The 11,473-nt window shown below is 33.8% G+C and overlaps 1 protein-coding gene across 1 annotated transcript in view; it reads left to right on the top strand.

Moving 5' to 3' along the window:
• Positions 1,738-11,473, top strand: part of LOC109350391 — a gene marked incomplete at its 3' end in the record, with an annotated part of 131,580 nt that continues 121,844 nt past the window's right edge. Inside the window, exons 1-7 of the mRNA XM_019591632.1 lie at positions 1,738-2,707; positions 2,823-2,847; positions 3,995-4,121; positions 4,236-4,260; positions 4,390-4,494; positions 4,779-4,866; positions 5,401-5,584. Of these exons, the coding sequence (XP_019447177.1) occupies positions 4,412-4,494; positions 4,779-4,866; positions 5,401-5,584 (355 nt within the window). The remainder of the gene's footprint in view (positions 2,708-2,822; positions 2,848-3,994; positions 4,122-4,235; positions 4,261-4,389; positions 4,495-4,778; positions 4,867-5,400; positions 5,585-11,473) is intronic.

The following is an 11,473-nucleotide window of genomic DNA, read 5'->3' on the forward strand; positions in this document are numbered from 1 at the left end:
AGTATTGCATGCAAGATGAATGATTGTGAGGATGAATCTTGATGCTATGTTTGACCCTAGTTGCTTACAATTTTGAATTCAGATGGACCCTGATATTCAAACTTACCCGAAATGCAATTACAATTTAAATCCTCAATTCCTAGTGTTATGATCTAATCTTGAAATGCAATTACAATATGATCTAATCTTGATTTAGATATTTGGTATTTATGTTTTGATTCAAGTGTTGGTAAGAACAGTTGCTAAAATTTGAATTTCAATAAATTTTGTTTTAGTGATAAGCACATCAAGTTTTCCTCTCCGAAGCTATTTACTTGTACTGTGAGATGGATTTCCTGTATCTAATAGAGCCTTATAGTTGTGCCACTGCCTCCCAAGGCATGTCTGTAGTTCTATTTTTATCTAATTATGTAGCTAACTTTTTCCTACGTATTTATTTTCACAATGGTTGCTCAATCTTCAATAATTTTGATGTGGACTTACTGATATTGCAGTGATAAACTATATCAGTGCAACAGCATGGACCATTTAAACATGTAACAACCAAGGAGGAAGAACACTCATTGCTGTCATCAATGGCATTGATTTCCGAGCTATTGGCTACCATGATACTCTTGGTGACAAGGCCTTTCTCTCTACTTAAACTGGCATACTTGATTGGGATCAGAACTGCATTCATTGTCACTTATGCTTGGATTGAGTTGATCAGGGCTACGATTTTCGTCCATTTAAACATAATATTGGGAACTATAACATGGACATTTGGGCTTATCTCCCTACCTGCAAGAGTTGTGAATTCCTTTCAAAGGGAGAGGCAGGCTAGTTTCCATTCTATAACTATATCATATTCCCTAAATGATAAGATGACTGATTTTCATTACAGGTTTTTATCTGCATAATACATTTCATTTCCCCTAAGTTGTGTATGGAGATAATTGTAAGTATTGATTTGCTCTATAGCTAGAAACTGGAGTTTCCAAATGTTTGGAGTTGCTAGTCACAGAGCTTGAGGAGGAGCATGATATGGCCATTGCAAAAATAGAAAAATTAGAGACAAAGGTAAAATATTTTGTAATCATGTGTATACCTTGTACTATCTTCTTATATATCTATTTAACCATTAAGATGATCTGAATGTTGGAAGTTATCACTTGTTTCATGTCACCTGTGAAAAGTCTTTTGGTGTTGAGGTCACGTATGATATTTCGCTGCAAGAAGGATAACTTGTTAAATTCCTCATAACATTAAGTGCTTAAGACCATATTCTGTTTTAGATTTTTCAAAAATAAAATTACGTCTAACTTATGGACAAACACCAGGTAACCTTACTCTCTTGACTCTTCATCTTGTATTAAGTTCACATTAATTTTTAGACTTAGCTTCTGGTTGACATTATTGGTTGCCAAACTGATATATAATAGCAATATGTTTATATCTCCTTTGGTAGAAATTAAAATCAGAACTACTGTCTTTTTCTTGCAAGAAATTAAAGTCAGTATATTCACAAGTATTATTCATCTGGTGGACTTGGTGAATTAACAAGGAGAAATCCAAGACCAACCAATCTCTTGCAAAAGCAATATAATTTATTAGTAGAAAGTTTTACCCATATTTCTCTCATTTTTCTGGAGTTGGCATCAGGTCCATGGGATTGAAAATTTGTCCTAAAACTTGCTGAAGATGCCATGCGTTCAAGATATGGCCAAAGATTACTAAAAATTGATGTTGGGTAACATTTTCTTGAATATGCTAAAATTATTTGTTTTTGTTTGTTTCCTACTGATTCTGGTTACATTTACTATGTGGTTTTTAGGAACTTTTAAATAGTCTTCATAGTCTAAATTGTGAATGGGTTTCTACAATTTAAAAAAAATAACTTCGAGGGTCCTGTTGATTGTTTTCGAAACTATAGGGACATATTTGAAAGCTCTAAAAAGTATAGGGACTTGCATACTAATTTCACTCTTTAGGTATAACATTTGCCATATACTGTTTTTTATCAAATAACATTGTGCCTAGTCAAGTAGCCTCCTTTGTCCTTTAATGGAGAGAAATAAATCTTTGGTTGTAATCCTCACTACGAGCCTCCGATTAGTATTATTGGAGGAACTTTCCCATACTACCATTCTGTTCATCCAAAAGATAATAACAATTTTTATTGATCCATTCTTTTGAATGTGATTTAGTTTCATTCAGTATCCTTGCTGATCTATTTTGGAAGCATGGATTTAGTGATTCTTTGTTAATTATCATAGAAAATGATCAACTATCCTACCCTAATTGCTTTCAGGCTTTAACAGTTATGCCTATTAGCGTTAATACTGGAACATTTCCTAGAACACCAGCAAATAGGCTTATTGGGCATTGTCATTTTCCTTCATAGGTTATGCCATTTTTGCTCCTCTGCTGTTACTTTAGATGGACAGAACTTCCCTGCAATTCACGGGTTGCAAATAGAATTGCTGATACAAATATACATAAGCCTCAACCTAATATTCCTGCTCCTGGAAAAGTAGAGGATATTGCAAAACCAACTTTTAGCTGTGGTTAAGTCAGAAGTAACATGGATTCCACTAGTGTAGGCAGTAGCAGCTACAGCTATGTAGGAAGGAGATGCTGGGGGTCGGACTGGAACAATGCAGAAAGAATGTGCTTCTGGGTGAGGAACATGTTTGGCTTGTGCTTGAAGCATAAAGAATTTAGCCCGGTGAGATGACATTATCTTCTTTTAATTTGAATAGTTCTGTTACTTGCATTTCCTGATTTTCAAATCTGCTATAGAATTGATGAATAATTGAAAAGTTTATATGGTTATGTTACAGGAACAAGTGAAACAAGAATTTGATGGTGAGTGGAAAGATGAATTCTAGTTTTACCTCTGTTATGTTTTCAGTGGAACTTCTATTATGCCCATGATATTTCCCATGATATTTCACATGTTATTTCCCAATATGCACAATGATAGGTTTTCCTTTGTTTCTTTACAGATGAACAAAGATGGGTAAAATGTCTATATACTCTATAGTGACACAATAGATAAATAAATGAAGCTGATCAAACCAGTCCCAATGAACAGTCATATAGATTAAGGAGATATTCGTTGTTTCTTCCATCAATGCATATTATTCTCACTTTATCTTGTTTATTTTTATATACCTCTTCTACTTTAACTTGTTTATTTTTCACTTTATCTAGCCTAGTGTAAATTGGAAAACATATGTCCAACTTTCTTTATTGGAGAAAATGGTAGTGTTGACTATAAGGGGGAAAGTGGCCCTGCTTTTGTGAATTAGATGAATAAAGACTCATGCCTCTTTCAATTTTAATTCTCTTACATTTTACTTTCAGTGGCTAATTCTTTGGTTGTTCCTCAAAGCTTTATTTACCATATATGTTGGGTTATTCCCCAAAGCTTTATTTAGCATATATGTTGGGTTATTCCCCAAAGCATTTAGCATATAAATACTTTTTTTAAACTGTTTCAGTACTCTTTTCAAATTTTGGAGCATTGAGCAATTTGATGGCAGTGTCTTATGGGCAGTAGTATTTGGAATCGGAGAAGAGTACAAAACTATTTTATTTCAAATATGCTTAGGATTATTAACAATCATTTCGAATCTGTCTCTCAAGTCATTAGTTTTAGTATTGTGTTGAGGGTGAGTGTTTGGAATTACAAATGAATAATTTCTGATTTGAATTGTTCTTGTTGGTTTTATTTCAGTTCTCCTCTTATTATCACACTTCCAATGTTGAGAGGGTTTTTGGTCCCTGTTTATAACCTTTTCCCATTGATAGGTGCGATGTTTTTGGGCAATTTCTATGTATTAAATTTATAGCGCAAGCAAGAATTGCTTTCTCCGAGGAAGAGATTTGACATTGTGTCTGTAATGCAATTTTTGGAGTTTTTTGAATTCATTTGGATGAGACAGAATAATCTTCTAGCTTCTTAGCAATCTTCTAGTTTTTTGAATTCATTTGGATGAAACTAGTGTAGGCAGTAGCAACTATGTAGGAAGGAGATGCTGGGGTTCGGATTGGAACAAAGCAGAAAGAATATGCTTCTGGGTGAGGAACATGTTTGGCTTGTGCTTGAAGCATAAAGATTTTAGCCCGGTGACTCGGTGAGCTGACAGTATCTTCTTTTATTTGAATAGTTCTGTTACTTGCATTTCCTGATTTTCAAGTCTGCTATAGAATTGATGAATGATTGAATTGTTTATGTGGTTATGTTACAGGAACAAGTGAAACAAGGATTTGATGGTGAGTGGAAAGATGAATTGTAGTGTGGAATTAAATACCATATTGTGGGTGCTTATTTTATATCCCTTTTCCCATGATGCAGTTCCGGAATAAAAGAATAATGGAAGGCTCTCTCTTTGATTTTCGTAGGGCAGAGCCCTACCAAGAACCAATGGTGACAACACCACCATTGGATATGAAACAGGCTGGGTCATCACAGCAGCATGTGAGAGCTTTAAATACCCAGTTTGCAAGGTCCATCTTTTTATTTTATATCAATGAAAATGCTTTTACTCAATTTGTGCTTTTCAATTTGTCTTATATTGATATTTTCAGTAAATTAGTTAAGGGGTTGGTTATGATACTTGGATTTGCTCTACTTTAGCCTTTTTCTATAGTTTGGGGTCGGTTAGTGATTTTTGTACACCATCATGTATTAATATCTATGTTAAAAGACTTTTTGTTTCTATGATTATAATACCACATTGGCTGCTGCATAACCGTTTTATTGGTATGCTAACTGTCTTTCTTATAAACAGCTGGGTTCAAACACAACTAAAGAATCATCCTGATGAGCTTTGGGAAGATGGTCTCAGAGATTACTTAGATCATGCTTCAATTATTATGGTAATTCTCCACATAATTTACTGCTCTAACGTCAGATATCACTTTTATTTGTAATTTAAAAAGTTTTACTATCTGTATCCAAGTAATATTTTATTTGAGTTACCATTCTGATATCTTGTAGCATTGTTTACTTGTATCATGTATGCATGCTGCAATGAAAACAATAGACGCATGTGCACTAACCGGCATACCTACATATGTGAAAATACTGAGGTTCGGCTTCAGAAGCTTGTCAGCAACGGCAAATATAATTGCTTTCTTGTTTTGGGTACCCTATAATACAAATACTTTCACCATTTCCCTCTTTCAATTAATTGGTAGGGTAGCAGCATAAGCTATAGAGAAATATAGTTACTTGTTACCTGTTGCTCTTGGCCTCTTGCATCTTGAATGCTCAGTGCTAGTACTAGACTACTCACTATTAGTGTGCATGTGTATTTTCGATAGTGGATGATGTAGCTGCTTATGCACACTAAATAATGTTGTAAGTTATACATCTACAGACTTGACTAAAGTAACCTTGTATTGTATCAGGCAAAATTTAGTGATGTTGTAAACTGGCTCAAAGCAAATGCCACGAAGGGAGAAAAATTGGTTGCTGATGCCGGGGCTTCTTTTGCTGGGAAAAAAATCTTGTCCGAAGTAACAAACAAAGAAAATAACAGCCTTGGAGAAAAAACTGGGTCTATGCCGAACAGTCAAAACCTTTTTACATTTGGTAGATTAAAAAAACTGGGTCTACGTTTTAGAGTAACTCTATACTGGGGTCAAATTGGTGTACATTACACTGGTTCCATTTATTTCTTGAATTTAACATTCTCAACTTGAAATCTAACTTTTTTTAATCTGGAATGCTGTAGTTTTTTTATTGTATTATGGATAATTTGCTTTGTGAGGTTAGGTGACAATTATATGTTAGAGACTAGAGTCCATGCAACTTATGTCACAGTGGCTTTAGAATGGCATAGTAAGTTTGAGATTTGTAAAGAATATGCTATTGTTGTGATATGTTCTCCAGTTTTAAAAGCAAAGCTGCTTCGTCATCCTCAATGCAGATGTTCATATAATGACCGAAACTTCGTAATGCATTTGCATATAAATTTGTGAAGTAAAAGAATTTTGAAAAGTAACACCGGGTATTAGCGGGGTAACTTACATGTTTATTTGTCATTCCTGCAGTTTATTTATCCAGTTCAACGCTATGCCTTGAATTCAGGCAGAAGCTTATGCCACTATTTTTGACTGGCTGCTAAATTTCCTTGTTTTAATTTTAGGAAATCAGAGTTCAACTCCCTCTAACCATGATGCTTCAGATGATGTAGATGGTGGTGAGGACTTGAAGCCTTTTCCCGTTGCTATCTCACTTCAATGCATATACTGATTATCCCACATGACCTGTTTTTGTACTGTGCTTGATTGCTGATTGTGACCTTCTCCTTTGTTTCCAATGTTTTTTTTGCCACAATTGCAAAGATAAATCTTCCTGACACTTCTTAAGTTAATTGCTAACACAAGATTCAACATGTCGAGAGACAAACTTGGAATGATTGTCTCACCTCCATTTTGAGATGAGGAGTTAGAGAAAATAAACATCCTACAATTAATGATATCATATTGTATGGGATCATGACTCTATTGTCATGATATGGTGATCCTTAACCTTAACACATATCACAAGCTATATATTTACTTTATATTATTATGCAACAATTATTGTAATTATCTTCAACATCATTTAGAACCTTATTTTGGTTTAGTTTGTGAGCTAATTCTTGCCGCATGAATTGGCTGTTTAACATGGGAATTTTTGGGAACTTGTTGGTTTGGCATATAAATTGGAAATCAAGGGTTTAACTACTACTTTTTGGTTTGATTGTATCTTAGTCTGCCTCTTATGGTATGTCCTTATTTTGTTAGCTTTGATGAGTTCATAGATAATTCATCTTCGAAGATAGAGTTGCTAATGATTGTGGAAAGGCATTGTAGAGAAGAGGTGTTTCCACTGTTATGGTTGATGAGGAAGACAAAGAGACTTACAACAGTTAACAGTGTTAGTTTTAGCTAATGGTGAGATGGAAAAAAAATTCACACATCATCTTATGATAGACTACTAGTACCGCTAGCAACAGTTAACAGTAAAAATTCTCTCTCAATCTTTTTATTTTTTATTTATTCGAAACTCGTTTTATCGGTTTCGTTTTCTTTATGTGCATGATCGGCTTCTGCATGTTACATGATCGTGGTTCTGGAAAGTTCTAAAATTGCAATGCGCTTTCACTTTTCAACCATTACTAATCATTTTCTTTGATTCTGCTGTTTTTCTTTCTTTATTTGGATATGTAACCAGCCTTTGTGATATCTCAGTTCTCTGGTTTATATAACCAGCTATGGGTGTTTTTTTGGTTCCGAAGTGATGTTTTCGCAATGTACGTTTGTTTTCCACTCGTTACAAATCAATTTCTTTGATTCTACTGTTTTTCTTTGTTAATTATGGTTAGGGAACCAACCTTGTTTGATTCTCAGTTCTATGGATGATATAAGCAGTTATGTGTGTTTCTTGATTCCAGAATGGTTACGCAATGTATTTGCTTCATGGAATTTTCTTGAACACATGGAGTTTGAAAGTCAAGAAAAATTATTTATCTTATGGTTTAAATGTTTGATTGTTCGTTGTCTCCTTATAACTTTGTGGTATGTAGGTTTGAATCCCTTACCTTTGTTTTTAGATTTTGTTTTGCAACCTAGACTAATCTAGTAAAACACCAGTTCAACAGGTTTGGACAGTATGGGTGTGCATCATTTTACTCACTTGTTCTTTGAGCTCATTTACTTTACTCTATTGATAGTTTGATACTTCGCAAATGAACAGGCTGTTGGAAATTTTCTGCCCAGCGCAAGGTTACTGAGCTCAAAGAGCAGAAACTGTCACATGGTCTCATAAAAGCAATAAAGTTGGATGTCTTAAATGAGGCAGATATAGATAAGTATATTCTTCTTTGTATATCTATATCAGCTTTCCAATTAGTTAAGTTCATTGTTTCTACAGCAATGGAATTAGATCAAATGGCACACACTCACTGTGTAACACTTAATCAAAGAACAGTGTGTGGCTTTAAAAGCACATCCAATGTGTAATTTATTAACCATATATTGGATGTTAATTAGTTTCATCTCTACAGGATAAAATGACTGCTTTGGAGATAAATGCAGCCGGGCAGGTCAACTATTCTTATCACCACTGAAGAAAGCAAAACCGCAAAATAGCTGTGCAGGGATGTTTTTGTAGGAAAGTTTCAGATATCTGCCTGGCACCTATCACAGGTTAGATTTCTGTACATTGATAGATTTCGTGTCTTATTCGCACATGTGGGAATTGGGATGAATGTCAAATATTATAGCATCATTTATGAGCTCTACTCTAGGAAAGAGGAAAATGGAATTTATCTTTAGCTGCATGGGAACACAGAAAACCTATTTGTCAATTAATTCTGTGTTATCTATTTCTGTGGTCGGCATGAAGCTGACGATGGTAACTGGGAAATGCAAATGTTTATGTCATAACATACTCTATTTCGGTAATTTGGCGTGTGCTCTCTTACCGTGATGAGAGAAAAAGAAATTGTTAGTATAATCACGTTATGTCTTCAGAGTTGAGATGCTATAAATTAGAATATGAAGTTTTGTTCCAAAGTCTTCTTTGAAATTGATACAATGTTAGGTGTGAAGGCATGTGATTTTTTACTTTTAAGACATAAGCAAGGTTAGGTGCGGATATTTTTTTCCCAACTTCTTTATTTGAAACTTAGATTTCACATGTTTCTTTCATCCACAAATCATGTCTAGTATGTTATGAATGTAATGTCATCCATGTAATGTATGATTAAATACAAATAATAGATGATGCAATAATAGCATATAAAATTCATACGAATACATTTTTTCTAATACCTTAATTTATATCTAATTTTTTCTAATACTTTAGTTTACAGTGTTCCAGATTATTATTATTTGATTGTATCCTTACTAATTCAAAACATCGTCAAAAGAAAGAAAAAACTCATTCAAAACGGGAAAAAATTATCCAAACTTTACTGAAAATATTGTTAAGAATCTCAAGATTCAAACTCAAATTATGTTTGTTGTGTTCAGCAACAGATTGAATAGGTGAATGATAAGCCGATAATCTATAATGGGATGTTACACTTTTTAATCCCGTATGCATTGAAACAACAAGAACAAAGAAGTGCCAAGTTAATAATCCCCATATTCTTTTCAGCAAAAGGATAGTAGTATAGTATAACAAAGTGGGTACAAAATGTAGTGGTAGCTTGGCCCTTGTGGGTGGGGCTGCCAATAATGTAAGCTTTTTTGTTACTTTACAGATAGTGATAGTAAAGTGTGTGATGATAATATAACACCAAAGTTGATAAAATAATATTGCATTAAATAATTTGGTGCAAATTATACACTTCTCTCTGTTTAACTTAACAATAATTAGTACACCTCTTTAAAAAAACACTTAATTTCATTAGGTAACTCTACTGTACCCAATTGTAATTCTTAGGCAATTAATGTTTTGGGAGTTTTTAGTCTAATATGAATGTCCTTGCCCAGGCTTCATACCTCATGTGTCAATGAGGTGGTTTTTCTAATCACATCATAGAAGGTAGACTTAGCTATGCCTTATAGCTTAGCTCTTCAACAAAGTTAATGTAACTGGTTTATCAGTTAGTACCAATGTTTGCTAGATAGTTGATCATTTATGCACCTTTACCCCTTTTCCTGGCTGCTGTACTGCAAAAATTTGTTTGTGTCCTATGCTTACATTTCTGATAATTTGTATATTCAGGGACCAACTAATATAATCCGTGATACTACCTAATTATGAAGTGGCTATCGGGGGTGTCTCTGGTACATGGTTTACGAGTCTCCTATTGGTGCTGTGTTCAAGTTTTCTTTACATTTTTTTTAAAGTCTTGTGGTGATACTCCCCCCCTATCTCTCCCCTTGTCTATGGTTCTATATTCAATCATAGTCTTTAGATGTTCACATCTGCATATTATCATTCATGAGTAACATGGATCATAGTTTCAAATTGTTATACTGTAATGTAGATCCTTTTTTGCCAGAAAGATCTTAAGCATTGACTTAAGAATATCAATATGTTTCTTTTTTCTCACATTGTTTTTGCTTGTCCTTACGAACCTAGAATAACTACTGATGTGCAAAAGGTATCTGTGTCTGGTTCCTGATATAAGTCAAAAAGGGTCAATTTTGATCCATTTAATTTTCCAAGTGATGTTAGCACACTTGCTCGATGTTCCCTGCTCATGGTGGTGAAACTGCTGTATTTTTTCTTTGGGGTGGAATTCACATCTTTTCTGGTTCGAATTTTGCGCCAGTGGGAAACTATTAGATTAATGTTGGATCTGGAATTGTTTCCCGTGCATTTTCTTCAACAAATTGTCTATTCAGTTTCTGTATGTATGACTCTAGTAAGGATCATACTACATTGAAAACAATCCGGGTTTTTTTCCTGCTATTCCTACTAGTCAAGTAAAAGCCAATACTTGGGAGTGTGTAATTGCTATCACGGATCCTTTTTAGTATGTGACATCCTAGATTTTTCTTAACATTCCTGTAAATTTAAAGCTTCTAAATTTTTCAACTGTGCAGTTGTGATTTGTCTATTTTATCTTGTTTGCGTGAATTGGTAGCATCTATAACAAAAACAGGTTTTGGTGGAGCCTTTTGGTTGGAGTTGATTGGTGGGGTGCACCCAGAGTGCTGCTGAGGATAGTGTTGATATGGAAGTTTTTGGTATCAAGTCTTTTTCCTATTTCTATTTTCATCAAGTATATGCCAGAGAAAGAGATAAAGGAAATATAATTTTATGTTTCATATATGCATTCTGCTAAAAAGTTCTGCATAATATGCTGTATGTTTTTTTTTCTTGTTTCACTTTTGCTGAACAACCTTATTGCATTTTTCGTTGCAGATTTCCATTCACTTCCTTTTCTGTTAATTATTGGCTCCCATAGGTCATTCTGATTTGTTCAACTTCTTCACTTTTAACTAGTAAGTTACTGTGCATATGCACAGTGCGATAATGTTTTGTCACATGATTAAGAGCACACTTTAACAAATGTTTAAAATCAACCAACGTTCCTAACTTTAAAAATGAAAGAGGGGGATAGAAGAAGAGGAAGATGAAACAAAACTGGATAGAAAGAAGTATAAATGAAATGTGAAAGGAGATTCAAATCTTGTGAGATATATTTTAAAAACAAATGGACTAATCAATTATTAATATTAAATTATTAAAATATATAAAAGAGGAATATACAATGTGGAAAGGTACATGGGAACATGTTTTGGAGGAAAATATTGATTATGAGAGTGACATATGTCATTAGGAACATTTTTTATATATTTATATAATAGACTATAGAGGGGTTTCATTCCTTTTCTGTTAACTGTGATAGTACATTGTTTCATATTAAGTTGTTGGTGGAATGTTTCATGGCTATAAGCCTATAACATTAGAATCATGGATCCGTAAGCAAATGTTTGCTATTAACCATTTTATATGGTATCTTAATTTTTT

Source organism: Lupinus angustifolius, chromosome LG06 (assembly GCF_001865875.1).
Source record: "Lupinus angustifolius cultivar Tanjil chromosome LG06, LupAngTanjil_v1.0, whole genome shotgun sequence".
NCBI lineage: Eukaryota > Viridiplantae > Streptophyta > Magnoliopsida > Fabales > Fabaceae > Lupinus > Lupinus angustifolius.